The sequence below is a fragment of the Neodiprion pinetum genome, chromosome 5 (assembly GCF_021155775.2).
Source record: "Neodiprion pinetum isolate iyNeoPine1 chromosome 5, iyNeoPine1.2, whole genome shotgun sequence".
In the NCBI taxonomy this organism is placed as follows: Eukaryota; Metazoa; Arthropoda; class Insecta; order Hymenoptera; family Diprionidae; genus Neodiprion; species Neodiprion pinetum.
Window position 1 is genome coordinate 8,273,400 of NC_060236.1, and position 18,121 is coordinate 8,291,520.

Sequence of the window (18,121 nt, forward strand, 5' to 3'; positions counted from 1 at the left end):
GTTGCCAGAGGTTTCATTTCGGGCAGTTTCGAAGCGAAAACCTGACGAATTAATAGTTTTCAGTGGTCACATCCGGTGCATCGGTGCCGAATTCTGGTGTCAGCAGCTTTGACACGTTTCGGAAGAGTTCCGTCTGCGAAGGAGGACAAAACTTGTTCAGGTTCAGCGGTGAACCGATGTTCTAAGGTGGGGTGGCAATGGCAAACGTTAAATGTGCAGCGCGTTGCTCGGTTCGGTTACGGAGGAATAAAACCTGGGGGGCATCGTCGAGGAATATAAGTATAAATACCTGAGCACCGGATCAACCGGACATCAGTATCTCTTGCAAAGTTCCCCAAACCATCACGAGCACAAAATGGTCGCCAAGGTGAGATTCGCTCCAACGAATTTTGAAGTGCAAGGTCTAATCGGTGATAATTCTTCGTCGTTCGAGAGTTGAATTTCGTTTTTAGTCCGGCATTATTTTCCGTCAATTAAAGAGACGCGAACCGAAGCAACGTTTCGTTGGATTTAGATGAAATTTTCGCGGTGACCGACGTTTGTTTTTTTCTTTTCCGAGTACTTGGTTAGAAGGTCGTACAAAAATTTACACCGACTCTTTATGAATATGAAGAAACGTGAGTTAAGATTGTTTTTGATGAATTTCTATGAGCACGAATTAGACATCAAGAATCAGCGGCAATTCTTCTTCAACCTTCCAGCCAGACACTCACGCGCTATAAAATTGATGAGGTAGAAAAATCTACCAGCTTTTCTTTTTTGGCATTTTCATAGAACTGGGACAAGTTTTTGTTTTTTTTATTTAATTGGTGGACGAAGAAAGAGGAGAGATTAAAAATTAACAATTTCGGTTACGTAAAAATTTGACAAATAAGAATTATCAACGATTAAAAGATCTCTGAAAAAGAAGGATTCAAATTTTCACACAAATCATTTCATAATCGTTATTGATTAAATTTATTTTTACCAATTATTCAGCTACAAAAATTGAAAACGTACATTTTTCAAAATCGCCATCTTAACGTATTAGGATCCAAAAAAATGTTTTGTGGTCAAAAAAATTGTTTCCTTTTTTCTAAATTCATTTAATTGTAGTGAATATCAGACTTGAGGGTTTATAATGATTAACCAAATCCACCAAAGCACAATAAAAACCTCACGATCATACCCCAATAATTTGCTACCAATTTAAAATTTTACAAAATCACCAGTTTCACATATTTGAATCCAAAGTATTTCATTTATTTTTTTTTCAATTTATCTAATCGAAATTGGTGTCAAATTTGAAGTATTAATGAATAATAAGTCCCACTAAAGCACAAAATAATCATCATCACACCCTGATAATTCCCTACCAATTAAAAAAATTTCAAAATCACCATTTTCGCATATTTGCACCCGCAAAATTGTTTGTTTTGTTTTTCTAATTTATGTAATTGAAGTGGGTGTCAGACTTGAACGGTTAATGACTAATAAATCCCACTGAAGCAGAAAAAAGCTCACCATCACACTCCAATAATTTCCAGTAAATCCAAAAAATTTTTCAAAATCACCATTTTCGCATATTTGGACTCAAAAAAAATGTTTCTTTCGTTCTTCTAATTTATCTAATTGAAATGGGCGTCAGACTTGAATAGTTCGTGACTAATAAATCTCACTAAAGCACGAAAAAAAAAAAAAAAAAAAAAAAAAAAAAAAACCAAAAACTTCTCAATTAAAGTTCGTAATCGTCGCCACGACGCTGATGGCAGTCGTCAAGTCGAGCGTGATCCCAGCCCCTGTGGCTTACGCCACGGCGCCGATCGTCAAGACGGAGGAGTACGACCCCCACCCCCAGTACACCTACGCCTACGACGTCCAGGACTCGCTGACGGGGGACGCGAAGAGCCAGCAGGAGACGAGGAACGGCGACGTCGTCAGCGGAAGCTACAGCTTCATCGAGGCCGACGGGACGCGTCGCACCGTCGAATACACCGCCGATCCCGTCAACGGTTTCAACGCCGTCGTCCACAGGGAACCGGCGGTCGTTAAAGCAGTTCCCGCTGTTCCCGCCGCCCCGATTATAGCAGCGCCGGCCTATCGTTACCACCATTAACCAAAGGCTGCTGCGTCTGCGGCGTCGCGACGCCTTCTAATGGACTCTTTTGTAAATACGATCACGATACGTAGATGTCGCACGCATATGCAAGCCTTAACTAAACTTATTATATATATTTTATATGTAAATAAAGATTTTTTTTTACCACGATTATCGGTAGCAGTTATTTCTATTTTCTTCGTTTTGATTTGCCTGATTTTAAATCTTTATCTTCGGTATTAATCACTCTAATTTTGAATAGATGGATCCAACGTTTATCGATCGAATAATCCAAATTTTCTACCACCTTCAAAGCTGTATATTTTTTTTTCAAACGATTCACTCATTTTTTTTGTAATCGTTTTAAAATTATACGATACGGTGTTTCAAATTTCGAAAACTAAGAACTCAGGAAATCAACGAAAGTTCAGTGAATTTGCAACGACAGTTTTGAGTTATTTTTTTTTTTTTTTTATACAGAAAATAATTTGCACGGTAACTATAATTCTTTAATTGTTGCTTCTGTGCCTGCTATTTATGATTATACTGAAAACGATAAAGATGGAATCGTTACTGAAACAATAATACGATAGGAATGGAACGATTCTAGTGTTAATATCACAGCTCGTATATATAAGACAGAGTATTTCTCAACGAGCCGGTTTACCGTAGTAACTACGTAACACACGTGGTGTGCGATGGAACAATGTATGAATGACAATAAAGTCAGATTGTCGAAAGACTTAAGCGGTGATTAGAAAGCAGCGGCGATCCCCTTTAAAGAAGCGAAACTGAAAGAAACGCGTTGGCTCAAACGCTTGTTCGTTTCGCAAATAAAAAATTCACGTATGTTCGAGCAGGTGATCGTGCCACCGTGAGAACATGCCTGGAATAATACATAAATCGCGAGGTACAATTTGCATTCGAACAATATTATCTAACGAGTTTGTCTCGGTATGCGAGATGCCTCCGATCAATTAATTTCAAAAAAAAAAAACAACAAATCGACAGAAATCTATCAATTTTCAATATCGTTATCCGCGAGTGCGATCGCCGTTTAATTACGATCCGACCAAACCGTTAATCAGACTAATTGCAAATTCAATAGTCACGGTTTTTTATTTTTATTTTTTTTTATTCACCTTGTCTCCTTCGACATTTTTTGCATTTTCAGATAAATCTAGGTAAATGAAAAATAACGAGAAAAGTGTTTTTCTGGTAAAAGTGGGAGGAGTGTTCGGCTTGACAGGCGGTGAACAACTGGCGATTCACACGAGTTTGAAAGTCAATTTAACGGTACCATTTAACGCCTCGTAAAAGAACGGGAGAACCAATGTCATCGGTACATTTACACTCCCGTGGTTACAATTCAGAGCGATGTTTGACGTTGCCTAAGATATTGAAGAAAATGTATAAATAAATTCATTGTATGCACAACGGACGCCAAAAGAGTTTGGCAACTCCTTGGCTTGTATCCACTCGAATCGAAATCGTATTCTTGCAAACTGTCGATTGCGATACTCTCGAATTATCTTGCCTCTCTTCTTCTAATTTCATCCCCGAGAGAGAAGACAAGAAAAAAAAATTGTTCAAATTACGGATGGTATTGAAATTTTGTCACCCAAGATCCCGACGATCATCCGAATGCAAAGTGGAATTTATCGGTGATTCGAAGTTATAAATTGACCCGTCAGTTTGTTCGATCTAAAAAATTTTTTCCACAAATATTTTCATATTTAAATTATCTTTAAAAGATAACGTCAGTTATGTGATTTCTGCAATCTGGATTGCGTGTATAATATGCAGCAATTCTGCACGTCCGATTGTAATCACAATGAATGAAAAGTGAATAGCGATGCAGTGTCAATATTACAAAAGCTTTCCCCTGTAAATTTGTCACTCCGTTGTTAACGCGGACTGAATAATGACGGAAAGGTATTACCGAGTATGAAACACGAAGTGCAATTCGACGCGTCTGGCAGGAAAGTTGAGCAAAGGATGAAGAGGAAAAAGAAAAAGAGAGCAAAAAAATAAAAAAAAATAAAAATAAAGAAATAAATTTACGACGACAGAGAAGTGCGTGAGTAGAGATGACACGGTGGCGACTACGTGTTACCTCACACCTGTCAGCGAATAACGTGTCAAGGCGTGAGGTGGATGACTGTAGAACTCCACGTGCCTTCAGACTGTCACGCACAAATCTGGACGCGTGCCTTAATCAAATAGCCGGACAAACAATCGTTACATAATTTTACTTGTGTTTATATTAACCATGTGAATAATAGGGTTATTTTCTAAATATCGCAGATACTGAAATTCCTTGTTTATAAATCGTTTTTTTTTTTTTTTTTCATGATTCGCAATTCAGAAGCTACTATTGTATTCGAATCCTCGTCAAACGTGTCACGTGTCACTCCATGGATTGAGAAAAAATTATCCAACTGAAAAAAATTGTGTGAAAAGTGTTCCGAACGTAAACCATATTTTTTTATATTTTTGTACCAATTTTTTTTTTTTTTTTTGTCAATACAAAACTTTACGCCGTTTCAAGATCGGTCTGGGTTTTGCTAGAACGTTGAATATGGACAGCGATTGTAAAGGATGTTTATGGTGACTTGAAATTGCATAATTTCAAAGGGACACGCAAAAACATTAAGACGAAATTAATCCTTGCGCTGCGCACCTCCTGTGTACAATACTTGTTCAGAAATTAGTGCGTAGATACGGAGATATAGATTCAAATAACTTGAAAAAATTCTGGGGTACCCTTTAACTGTTATATTTCAAGGCAAATTAGTTATTTCTAGTAAAATGAAATTTTGAATATAAAAAAACAAATTCAGAAAGCAACGAAACATAGGAAAATGGATTATTCCACTAAAAAAATCATAACTCACTGTATTTATTCAACATTTTGAGCTGAAAATTGACTGAGTAGCTCTCAAGGTACAGATAGTTGAAAAAAAAAAAATGGATACACCACGCGATGAAAAAAGATATTTATTTGAGTGAGTGAAGTTGAGTATTTGGAAAAAGAATGAATCAACGACCCTTACGATATTTCCTTATGTTGGATCAAATTAGATTATTTTAGATTTTTTTCGTGGAATTCAAGGTGAAGACGGTGCCGGGTCATTTTGACCCCAATGTACAGGAAGCGAAAATACGGTATCAGTTATATCTATTCAAAATTTCATTATTACAACAATATCCAATGCAACCAAATTCAAGTCGATTGCGCGTAGAAAATTTGGAAGACGTTTGCTCTCCGGATCATCATTGTCAAAACCGTAACCACGTTCTAAAAAATGATTGTAGACGCTGGTGGTAAAAACGGACAAGCCATTCATCCAAAAAGTCAAAGTGATAAGATGTTTAGAATTCCGGCTGAAATCTTTACCTCGGTGTCGTATTGCACTCTAAATCTGGACTAGCATGCAATGTTGTTACAGGATAATTTCGTGGACGACGGAGAGGGATGACTAATCGGATCGGATCGGGCAGGAAAGAGATCGAGGATGTTTAGTATGGGTCCCAGCCATCAGTGACGTGGTTTTGAATAATGTCAAAGTTGAAAATTTAGGTTTTGCCCAGTTGGTCTAGTTCGTGATCGAACTACGAACACCCAACTCACAATGCGCCGTAAGCGTGGAGTCGCTGAGGTCTTTCCGGGACGAGTCACCATCTATTGAGTAACTATCGTTGTAGAAAAGTTCGAGAGGTCGTACGCCAGGATCGAGGGGGCAGCCATCAGCTCGTTTAATCAAATGCAAACAAACCTTCAAGCGAGTCCTGGCGCGCGATTTACCAAAAACACGACTGGTCTTGACCGCTCTACAAACAATTGTTATTCCGTCTAACGCCTCAGGGTATCCAGTCATTTCGCACATTTCAATCCAAGGCCACTGAAGGCTGACCAAAAACCAGCTTAGCTGCGAAAATCGAGATCCTGCGGAAAACAGGGTAGCTTCTATTCTTCGACATCGAATCGGTGTGACTCGCAAATTCCAAATCGAAACCGGATCACAGGTCATTTTCCGAAAATACGGCTGACCGTGAATATCCTCGAGACCGTTAGTATTCCATCTAATACCTGGCGAGTGGATTTGTTTCGCAAATTCAAATCCAAGGGCAGTCAAGACGGTCCAAAGTTTGAATCAGTTCAGTATTAACCAATCAGACTGATCTCTGGTCTCTTGTCTGGTCTTCTCAGGGTGAAGAGTCCTGGAGGATTCTTCAACGGCATTTCTTGCGTGACTTCACTCCGACTGGATCTTTCTTTTCTTCGAACAAGGATCCGGCGCTTGTGGTCATTAGATGTCGCCGGTGATAATCTCCGTCGCGATTTGCATCTCGGGTATCGGTATCGATTGATTCCCTGGTCGCGTAGCTGCCTTGCCGATGTCAGTAAGAGCCGCATTTAACGATGGACGGTGAAGCCTTTGATATGAAGAAAGACGACGGCGATAGCGCACCGGGAGGTCATCACGAGGACGGAGGTGGGGGCGAGCCGATGCAGCCGTCCCGGCGCATCGCAACTATATAAACCCAGACAATCTCACCCCAAAGCATCAGTGTTTCTTCGCCGATCCTCTTACGAACAAACATGGCTTGCAAGGTGAGTTTTTGGGTGACAACACCTCGAGGTTCCCATCGAACCGTAATCGCGGAAGATGAGTTTTCGACCAATCATTAGAAAGAAGGATAACCAACTTGACTGACGGTTGAAAGACGGACTTTCGTGAACTGGCTGACGATCGATCCATCCTCACGAAGCAAATTCAACCACGGATTCATCTTAACGAACAAAACAACTATTTCAAAAATGACAACAAAATGACAGAGACACAAGTAGGTGCAGTTCTGTCCCAGGACGTTACGCGACGACAAAGCATATTCCATTGGCGTCCTTTTATTCACGAGTACCCTGCACGTATAAATAATCCTCCGGTACGTGTCGCTGCATTATAACAACTCCAATGAGGCTAAATTTTATTGCATTATATCACCTGTTGCGTATGAATACGAAATATGGTCACGGGGAGTGGCGATAGTCGGCTCGAGTCTCGATTACGTCAAAAACGCGTTGCACTGACCATCCTAGAATCGGGGTTCCCGGATATGGTGGGTAGTGCTGTGAATTGATTTAGCTGCACTTGAGTTTCACCAGACGTTATTGGCTCAAACTATCGGACAGATCGTTCGAACACTGTCAGGCGAAGACTGCTATAGAGTAAATTGTACAGCAACATTCAGGGTGAAACGTGTATCGATGTTACCTTTGAGGTTGCTCTCGTCATACCGCCGCGATTTGAAAATGGGAATATGTAACTCAAACCGTCAATTGATATTCGGTGTGATCGAATTTCTGTTCAACCTCGTTTTTACTCCATGAATAGTTGCAACGGATCTTGAACCACGTACACTTATCATTCCCATCAGATTCCATTCTCTCGTATTGTATTCGTGTTAGTATAAACCACTGTTTCAATTGGTAACCGGAAGGTAAAAATTCAACCACTAGTAACGCCATCAGCAGAGTCTCTCAACAGTTTCACTATAAAATACAATCTCCGTGTCGGTTACCTGTTTTTTGGCTTACAAATATCAGTCGCGAAGTGACAAAAGTGACACCTATTAACCCTTAGCGGCCACACGAGGTAACTAGTTACCCCAGGCTCAGAATAAGTGAAATTATTAGCCCCTCCGGTAATTTTACAAAATAGATATACTCTTTGAATGATCGACGGATACCGTTGTTTTTTTATGGCAGTGGTATATGTTGTGCGTGCAATCCTAAAATTTTAGCCCTTGATATTGAAAAATGGCGGAGTAATGAATTTTCTTCTGAAAAAAGCCATTTCTTCTGAATTTTCACATATACGACCAGTTTTTTGAACGCCATCTACAAATTGACTGATAAAAATCATTAGAAATATTGAAGAACTCTTCAAGAAACATGAGACAATCGGTTAGAAGTCTTAAAACACCCATATACATGTCTTGTACAACTAGGTTTTTCAGCATGGGGTAACGAGTTACCCCATGTGGCCGCTAAGGGTTAAAATAAATCCCCATGAGCACCCCCACGGTATCAAAGATTCTTTGTTTCGTTTCTTCCAGCTCATAATTGTCCTGGCAGTGGCAGCCGTGGCCAATGGCGGAGTAGTGCCAGTGGCACCAGCCGCACCAGTGCTGGCTAAGCTTGAGGATTTCGACTCGGTCCCGCAGTACAGCTTCGCCTACGACGTCCAAGACTCTCTGACCGGTGATTCCAAGGCGCAGTACGAGACGCGAAACGGAGACATCGTCCAGGGCAGCTACTCCCTCATCCAGCCCGACGGAGTTCGTCGCATCGTCGACTACACGGCGGACCCCGTCAACGGGTTCAACGCCGTCGTCAGTAACGAACCGGCCCTGGCCGCCGTCGCTCTGGCCCCAGCCGCCGCCGCCTTCCCAGTCGCTCCTGCCGCCCCCGCCGCCCCCGTCGCACCAGCCATCCCAGCGTCGGGCCCAGACTCCGACGTCGAGGTCGTCGAGGCCCGTTCCGGGCCCCTCAGGAACGCTCCGTTGGCCAAGGACCCCGCCCCCAAGGCCTCCGCCCCCGCTCGACTCGTCGCCAGCGCCCCAGCCGCCCCCCTGGCCCCCGTCAGGGCCGCAGCAGCGCCCCTCAAGTACGCGGCCTACACGGCACAGGCCCCGGTGGTCGCTGCACCCCTCGCAAAAATTTCTACCCTCAACTACGCGACCTACCCTGCCTACTCCGCCTACACCGCAGCCTACTCCTCACCCTTCGCCTACTCCGCCCCTGCCGCCGGTCTGACTTACGCCCCCGCCGCATTGTGAGGTGTCAAAAGCCGGCCAGGGAAATGGACGCACCGTTTTTTACCGCTGATTTCATATTCGTTCACATCCGTACGGTTCTTTCCGAATTCTGTGATCAAGTAAACCTGAGAAACTTATCATTATTCAAGCAATGTAGAACACAGTTCAAATTCTTTCACGCATACCATTGACCTGCAAATATATATACTGGAATGATCGAAAATTTTTTGGCTAAATGTGGTACTCGTGTTGCCAAAAATGGTGCTTCTGTAATCCCGACCCCTTGGAGAAATGCTTGCTTGTAACCGGAAAGAAAATTTTTATATCTTCGTTGTGAACGTGTCACTCAATCTATTTGTTTTTTTTTTTTTTAATTATTTTTATAAATTGTAGCTTTATTCTATGCGATTGAAATTTATTTAGCATCGTGGAGTGAAGGATATTCGAATTGTAGGTCAAACAAGTACGTCACATGAATTATTTGATAACTTTTCGACCCGAGTGTGTGGGTCCTTCTCGGAACGATATTACATTTATTAACAGTGTCAGGAACAGATGGAAAAACGAACATCGTCGTACAAATATTTTTTCATATCCATAAATGTCCAAATTTGGATTTTGATTTCGTTTTTCCACCTGCTGCTGACAGTGTTAATAAATTTATATCGTTCTGAAAAGGTCCCATAATTTATGTGACGTACTTCTTTGACTTATAATTCCAATATCCTTCACTCTAATATATCATCGAGATAAGATTTCGATATTTTTTTCTTAGCATCGTATAAAAGTACATTCGCTGTCAGAGAAATACACATTTGTTATTCGTAACAACAGAGTTTCTGACGTAGGTTCACCGGTTGACAAATTTTTCTTCCGAGTGCAAGGTGCGGTGACTTATGCACGTCACGGATAAATCCCTTTTGTATCTGGAATTGTGTAATATCTTGTAAGGTAAATAAACCGTTTGTAAGCCTGTTTCAATACTTGGTTTTTAATTTATACCCACTTGATGGTGAAATTCTGGAGAGAAAAGTACGAAGTAGGATTGTCGACAGTCTGACGAAGAGAGAGTGTCTACTGAATTTACGAAACTGGATAAATTTAACTCTTTATTAAACACAAAATAAGAAATGCGTATGTCAGATACTCTTTTTCGTTGACGTTAATCTATTCGATCAATGTCAATATAACTTCTAATTTAAGTTATCCGGAAGAAAATTTCAGGCGAAAAGACATTCTATGTTATCGAAATTTGTACGCTGAAAATAATGCAGCAAAACTGCATCGTAATGATTACGAAATTGTTTCTTTCAACAAGGCTGCTCTGAAACAGTGAAACTTGCTCTATTTAAATTTGTATGAATTGCATCACTTGAAACTTTAAAACATTGCATACCAACATCTGGTACTTTAATAAATAATTCTTCCTTCTTTCATCTCAAATCCAGTTCCCGTTTTGTAAGCAACTATCTTGCCGATGAGATCCTTTCAAAAAACGCAGGATCCGTTTTTGACATTACACAAAAAAATAATCTTATCTAATTGTAAGATCGAGGAATGGATACACCGTCAAGAAGTAGCGAAGGATAAGTTACACTGAATTTCTGGAACATTCGGGATTTTTCTAAAAATTAAACTGTAGTGCATTTGTCTGAAAATTTTCTAGCCGCAAAATCGTGTTCTTCGAATTGCGCAGCAACCACACCCAGCTGAACGTAATCTTAGCGTAACTCGGCGATCGCATACTACCGTAATAAATGTGACTGCTTAATCTTGTTGCACAAGTTTCCAAGTAAGAAAGAGACGGTCGTATTGTGAATGCAGGCTCAAAGAAGGAGCGTGAATCGAATTCAGATTGGCCCGAAACTCTGACTCACTTATACAAACACTCGAGCGAATATTCAGACGCCTCTATAATTTCTCACTCGCATCTATAGGTCATAATATCTGTGTATGTGCCATAAAACGTGACACACATGCATTGCGTTGCATCAACATTTGCGAATCACAATCGAATCGGCATGCGTGTAAAAAATATTGTTCGAAGCAGTTTTCTGATCACTTCTCTTCAACTTTTTCTTTTTCTCAACGACTTATGTGTGTATTATAATTAAGTTTTCTGCGTTTAGCTGAAGATAAATTCGCCATCTGAATAGGTTTCGCAAAACTTTACGATCAAGTTAATATGTTTAAGCGATTGTACAATAAACAAACAAACAGAATACCGATTCACCGGACCAAGTCCTGCTGTTGGGTGACTTTTCGAAACTTGTGCGTTGATTCTTTTAACATGGAAAGTAATGAAAGTTTGATAAGACGAGCTGCAGTGAATCATCTTTGGGATCTGATTACGCGATTAGAATAATTTGCTTCTTCTTTCATTTTTTTTCTCCAATTCGAATGCCTCTCGAATTCTCGTTGAGTCATTCCTCGGGAATTGAGGGCATTAAATCATGTTTGTACACGATTATTCACACATCGCGACAAGGTTGAATAAGCAGAAATTACGCAAGCAAAAGAACGCGCTCCTATTGTCAAGTTGAAACAGACGTTCGTTTCGATTCAATTTCTCGATCGCTACAGGATATAAGTATAATACATTGAAGATTTATTTTGCGATGAGACGGGAACTAAACGGCACTCGGCTGATGCAGTGAAGCATAAAAATGATCGCGTAACTCCCTCTCTCGCTATTTTCAGGCTCTCAAACGTAATCTTTCACCTGCAGCTACACCTACATTATAAACAATCATCGAACAAAATTTAATTGGGAATGAACGGTTTTACTGTGACTAAAAATTTTTACAAATTCGGTATTTCATGTGTGATATTTACAAAACAATTGGGCACATCAATATCGTCAACAATAAATGAAACCCGTTGACGTTACACTACGACCGGTGCACCGACTGGAACGTTGAGTCTCGCGGCCACGGCTCTGGGGATGGTATAAGCCACGGGGGCAGCAAGTAATGGAGCCGTCCTGGCGACAACGGGGGCGGAGGCTACGACTGGAGCAGCCTTGGCAACGACGGGAGCGACGGCGACGGCTGGTTCCCGGTTGACGACGGCGTTGAAGCCGTTAACGGGGTCGGCGGTGTATTCGACGATGCGGCGAGTGCCGTCGGGCTCGACGAGGGAATAGCTGCCCTGAACGACGTCCCCGTTTCGCGTCTCGTACTGCGCCTTGGAATCACCGGTCAGAGAGTCTTGGACGTCGTAGGCGAAGCTGTACTGGGGAGCCGGGTCGAAGTCCTCGATCTTTGCCAGGACCGGACCCGCTGGAGCTACCGGAACTACTCCGGCTTTGGCGACTGCCGCCACGACGAGAAGGATGCAGAGCTGCGAATTGCGGAATTTAGTTAGGTCAGGTTGGCGGAGGTCGAACGCGCAGTTATTGGGCGATCGGTTTCAGGGTGGCAACGATCGGCGGATGAGGTGCTTTTGAGGATTACGATTCGCGAGACTCGGGATTAATCACGCTTCGGTTGTCTCACCGAGCTGCGATCAACCAAAGAATTTCCAATAACTTCAACTCGATTGTAATTTTTGTCAACAAATTTTGATTTTCGAATTCAACCGACGTTGGATTCAAAGCCTACCTCATAACTTCGCAGCTTTGAGTAAATCTTTTTGCAATTTGTTGTTAACAATAATTGACTCTGTACTCAAACGACTGACTAGGCTTCTTGTAATCGGAACATGCTGCCGACAATCGCTTTAATTGTTGAGCAGATCATTTTCGTACCCATCGTACTTTAGGTTTAAAAAACTCTCTCAGTAGTCAAAGAAGTAGAAACTACAAAGTGATTACTGAAATCTTGAGCAAGTCGCTAAATTTTTAATAGCTTTATTTCGATTGTAATTTTTGACAACAGATTTCGATTTTCAATTACATCTGACGTTGGATTCAAAGCCTCCCTCATGATTTCATACCTCGGGGTAGATCGTTTTGCAATTCGTTGTTAACAATAACGAACTTTCTACTCAAACGACTGAGTTATAAGCTTCCGATAATCGAAACACGCTTTCTACAATCGTCTCGATCACTGAGAAGATCATTTCCAATGAATCATAAGATACGGCAAAACAATATTCTCGATAGTTGAAGAACTAGAACAACTCCTGTTTGATGAATGAAATGCTTGCATCCTACATAGACTAAATTAAGGTGGCTCAAGTGTTAATACGAAATTTCAAATCAATTTAACGATCTTTTTGATATCCATTTGCGATTCCTTGTGAGGCTAACTTATCTGAACCCGGCTTCAAAATCGTAAAAAATAACTAATAAACTAAGCCCGCCAGGAGATTCAAATTTCGTTAATCTAAGAATCTGGAAATGAGAAATTAAAATAATCAAATTCAAATGCAATCAGCTGAGAAGCAGTGAATTCTACTCTAATCAAAAATACTTGACTAAACTAACGATACATTGATCAAACATAACACAACATATTCTATAACTAATGTTTTTACATTATTATACCAATCTTGAGAACTGTGGTACATATAGGTTTCAAGACACTAAAGCAAGCGACAAACTACAAAATGAATAAAGAATGAATATCCATCTACCTTGAATGCCATGATAATGAAACGAGCACCGATAGCAGCGAGTGAAACTGAAGCAGCAACTGATGAGCCTGAGTAGGAGTTCGCTACGCTTATATCGTTGAAGGTGTCACAATGTCAAACCACCACTCCCACTGGCAACGTGACAATTGCGTAGCCTATAATTCCCAGCAAGGGTAGTCGACTGCAAGGTCATCTGATGCAACTCCTCGTAAATGAAGGAAACTGGATCGCCATTGCGATCATCCAGCGATCAAATTCGAGTCCCATCTGCACTCTATGCGCGCCCATCACTCGACACCACCTTTCCCAAGTACCAACTCTCGAAATACACAAAGTCCTGACACACCGTCTGCTCAATTTACCGTCAATATGAAGTGACTTAGACGAACACGAAACGAGGCAGCATCTGATATTGCTGGAGATTTTTATCGGGGCAATCGACCATTGGACGAACTGGGGGACCGGAATCTCTCAATGGGCCATCTGGTGTTTTAGTAAAAGGATATTCAACCGTCCTGCGTTTAATACCTGAAGAAATCAGATTAAACTGGATGCTTTACAGACCAATTGAGATGAGACTATGAACAGTGAACTTTCGGCTTTGCCCAATTAGGCCAACTGGCTGTTTCTCATTGATTATATAAAATTTGCTCGGAGGAAGGTATTTGAAACTTTGACGTGGTTCGTGATCCAAAGAAACCAAGAAAGTGATAAATTTCTCCTGGTCAATAAAAGACGTGTTTCGACTCGAGTTTTAATTACATTTTCTTTCCTTCATTCCTTTTCATTGTAATCCAGTATAATATTGTGGTAATGCAAGTAAGCGCGACCGCCAAACTCTTTTCAACCTTTTGAATTTTGACGTGCAAACATTTTCGTCTCCATACTTTTTCTATCCAGACTATATATCCATGATATTTTTACCGTCGGGTGTCGATACGACGATTATAAAACGTTGAAAAAACGGGTATTAAAATTGACTCGATTCTTAGCGATTGCGTGAATGTCGTCAGAGCCTTTGGCCTTGCCTGAAATTGGCCAACCGATATTATTTTTGTATTCAAGTCAGCGAACGGACCGATTTACATTCGTGTTAGCTTTTTCGTATCATTTCCTCGGCTGGCGTCACGTCACGCATGTTACAGCGATAACTGCGTGCGATGCGATTCGCGATCCAAAGAAGCCTTGGAAGAAAATTAAAATTAAGAAAAAATCTAGCGCAGTTATAGAAAATTGCGACAATCGGAATCGTGGAAAATTACAAAAGGCTGCGGAGAAAGACGATCTGGAAACACGTCCTCATTGACCAACGCGAGAAAGCTTACTTCGGGTCCTGATATTATTCTAGTCAGCGAAGCTTTGCGGGCCATTCCCAGTGTCCCTCTTAATCGAATTTCGAGACATTGGTATTCGGTCGTCTCATATGCCCGACTTGAAATACTAATCAAATTGCACAAGCGGCGAATAGTCGACGGATGATAGGTGCAATACTCGCGTGTGGTCATTGCTGTTGGATACGGGGAAGGGGCGATGCGAGGATGGTCAACGATATAAGCCAGAACCAAAAGACAGTTAGGCATCAGTTGATGACCAGCAGTTGATCTGTGCAACAGTACAATGGTTTCCAAGGTACGAATCTCATCGTAAATTATACCATTAAAATCAGTATCAGTGACAGTGATCTTTTTTCAAAACGTTTTGTGCGAAGTTGCCGATACTTATCGAAGTGTATTTATTGTACCGAAACGAAAGGACTTGCGGTGCAATTCAAATCATACCTTATTTTTATACTTTTTATTCATTTTTAACACGCTGATATTGTGTCTTCGGTCATCGAGCTGGCATCCACGAACTGTGAAGACTACATTGACGGATATAGTGAAATTCATTCAATGATTAAATTGAACAAATAATTAATGTCTTGATTTTCATACCATTGACACATCAAAGTTCTTTTATGTTGAATGTCAACTTCACGCAAAATGTATATAAAAAAATTGCGAAAATATTCAATCACCGTTATTTTCAAAATAAATTCTACCTCATGATCAGAACAGTAGTAGATAAATCAAGGTGAAATTCTTAGAGAGATTTGCTCAGAATTTTACTGATCGGTTCATAGCTTTTACTTCGTTGGCTACCGAAAGAATTTTTCAAACCTTAAGTACGAAGAGTACGAAAATGATCTGCTCAACAATTGAGGCGATTGTCGGAAGCATATTCCGATTACAGGAAGCCTACTCAGTCGTTTGAGTACAGAGTCAATTATTGTTAACAACAAATTGCAAAAAGATTTACTCAAAGCTGCGAAGTTATGAGGTAGGCTTTGAATCCAACGTCGGTTGAATTCGAAAATCAAAATTTGTTGACAAAAATTACAATCGAGTTGAAGTTATTGGAAATTCTTTGGTCGATCGCAGCTCGGTGAGACAACCGAAGCGTGATTAATCCCGAGTCTCGCGAATCGTAATCCTCAAAAGCACCTCATCCGCCGATCGTTGCCACCCTGAAACCGATCGCCCAATAACTGCACGTTCGACCTCCGCCAACCTGACCTAACTAAATTCCGCAATTCGCAGCTCTGCATCCTTCTCGCCGTGGCGGCAGTCGCCAAAGCCGGAGTAGTTCCGGTAGCTCCAGCGGGTCCGGTCCTGGCAAAGATCGAGGACTTCGACCCGGCTCCCCAGTACAGCTTCGCCTACGACGTCCAAGACTCTCTGACCGGTGATTCCAAGGCGCAGTACGAGACGCGAAACGGAGACATCGTCCAGGGCAGCTACTCCCTCATCGAACCCGACGGCACTCGCCGCATCGTCGACTACACCGCCGACCCCGTTAACGGCTTCAACGCCGTCGTCAACCGGGAATCCGCAGCCGTCGCCGTCGCTCCAGTCGTCGCCAAGGCCGCCCCCATCGTCGCGCCCGCTCCCGTCGTCGCCAGGACCGCTCCCCTCGTCGCCGCTGCCCCCGTGGCAGCACCAGCTCCCGTCCTCGCCAGGAGCGCCCCCGTCGTCGCAGCCGCCCCTCCAGCTCCGTTGGCTTATAGCGCGCCTCTGGGAGTTCCCGCCGTCGCTCCAGCGTCTCTTGCCTACACCGCTCCTCTGGGATTCCCACCGGTTGCCAAGGTCGGAAGTCCGGTCGGCGTTCCGGGTGTCCTCCCCTATTCGGCTTACGCTGGACCCGCTGTTGCCAGGCTGGCTGCTCCGCTGACCTACGCTGCTGCTGGATACGCAATCTAATCACACGAACTTCTGTTGATATAATGATACTTTATAAAAATAAACATTTTTTAACGTAAATTCACAAATTATTCTTTACTTGTTTTTACCAGTGTGATTTTGCAAGCAGAGCAGAAATTACATTTCTCATTCACCAAAACCCGTTTGAGAGCGAACATTTTTTTTTGTCAATCATCTCCCTTCTGGTTTGTAAAATCGATTTTTTCTCACTGCGATACTTCTAGGTGCTGAATTATCTGCGTTTGTTTGTTCGGCGTTCAGAAAAGGTTATTTTCCTCAATTCTCTTTTTCCTATTGCCATTTCGTTACCTCGCTGCTGTTCTGCGAGAGTGAAAATTACGTACAATGCGAGAAAAAAGTATTTCGTAAAATCTGGTAAATAATTTGATCTACCTGTAACTGCAGTTAACAATACGATACGTACATCGAAATCAATCGTGCCCGAATATTTCGGCAAATCTTCTTGAAATCTGGCTTCTTCGACGAAGAAAGTGTCGTCAGACGGTAAAATCGTTCCGTTGGATAGCGTCGCAGGGATTATGGGCGACAGCACGAGTTTAAGCAGCTAGACTCAATCGAGCGTGGTGTCAATTGAATACTAATGAAAATCGGATGACACGAATACACAATGGGAGGCTGAGGTGTGTCTAGTATAATAAGTAAAAGTGGCAATCAATGTCACTCAATTGGCATACCGCATAAATTATTATAACACTTTCTGCAATTCACTGCTTCGCTGCCGCGCCGTTATGCAATAACCTTGCCGTACGCCTCGAGCCTTTCTTAATTTGCAAGTATGTACATGTTCGCACTCAATTCACAGAAACAAGATATGCGTAGTTGTAGGTACCGTTGGTTTGGAACTTAGCCAGCAACTTATTTCTATCGTTCAAGATAATCCTGGTTCCACTCGAACGGAGAATAACAACAACTCGCGATTCAATTCGAAGAATAAAAAACAAACTGTATAAGTTTTATAACGTTTATAGATGACCGGTAAATCTGAAATTCTCGAGCCACACGATCCTATAAAGTACAGTTGAATTCAGTTTTCTATACTGGTATTTTTACCGTCATGACGTTTGGAAAATAAATTTTCTCAAAATTTTACGCATTTTGTAACATTTCAATTCAAAATTTATTAAACACTTTTTCACAACTTGATCATGTGTACCGATGATTGTCAGAATTATATACTTTCTGGAATGATATCCTGATAATAATAATAATGACTTCAATGACAATATTCTTTATCAAAAGCACTTTTTTTTCATCAAAAAATTTGGAGCAAAATTAAAAAAAATTAATCGCACCAAATCGGCGATATTAAATAAATGGAATAATCTCAAGATAATTAAAAACAAGAAATTACTACGCCGATGTGTGATTGTGTAAAATAATC

The 18,121-nt window shown here is 41.5% G+C and overlaps 4 protein-coding genes across 4 annotated transcripts; 3 read left to right on the forward strand and 1 right to left on the reverse strand.

Moving 5' to 3' along the window:
* The first annotated feature begins 207 nt into the window (after positions 1 to 207).
* On the forward strand, positions 208 to 2,252 carry LOC124219568 (larval cuticle protein A2B-like). Its single transcript, XM_046627283.2, has 2 exons — positions 208 to 367; positions 1,721 to 2,252. The coding sequence occupies exons 1-2, from the start codon at positions 356 to 358 to the stop codon at positions 2,093 to 2,095; spliced, it is 387 nt and encodes a 128-aa protein (XP_046483239.1). The 5' UTR covers positions 208 to 355; the 3' UTR covers positions 2,096 to 2,252.
* A 4,411-nt stretch (positions 2,253 to 6,663) lies between these two features.
* Positions 6,664 to 9,502, forward strand: LOC124219555 (cuticular protein 3). The gene is made up of 2 exons (XM_046627268.1): positions 6,664 to 6,695; positions 8,201 to 9,502. Exons 1-2 carry the CDS (start codon positions 6,684 to 6,686, stop codon positions 8,921 to 8,923), a joined length of 735 nt encoding a protein of 244 aa, XP_046483224.1. The 5' UTR covers positions 6,664 to 6,683; the 3' UTR covers positions 8,924 to 9,502.
* A 2,162-nt stretch (positions 9,503 to 11,664) lies between these two features.
* LOC124219563 (larval cuticle protein A2B-like) lies at positions 11,665 to 13,559 on the reverse strand. Its single transcript, XM_046627278.1, has 2 exons — positions 13,481 to 13,559; positions 11,665 to 12,244 (listed from the first exon to the last, which is right to left on the reverse strand). Exons 1-2 carry the CDS (start codon positions 13,490 to 13,492, stop codon positions 11,789 to 11,791), a joined length of 468 nt encoding a protein of 155 aa, XP_046483234.1. The 5' UTR covers positions 13,493 to 13,559; the 3' UTR covers positions 11,665 to 11,788.
* Positions 13,560 to 15,035: 1,476 nt separating this feature from the next.
* On the forward strand, positions 15,036 to 16,779 carry LOC124220012 (larval cuticle protein A3A-like). Its single transcript, XM_046628351.2, has 2 exons — positions 15,036 to 15,109; positions 16,060 to 16,779. The coding sequence occupies exons 1-2, from the start codon at positions 15,098 to 15,100 to the stop codon at positions 16,717 to 16,719; spliced, it is 672 nt and encodes a 223-aa protein (XP_046484307.2). The 5' UTR covers positions 15,036 to 15,097; the 3' UTR covers positions 16,720 to 16,779.
* The last annotated feature ends 1,342 nt before the right edge of the window (positions 16,780 to 18,121 follow it).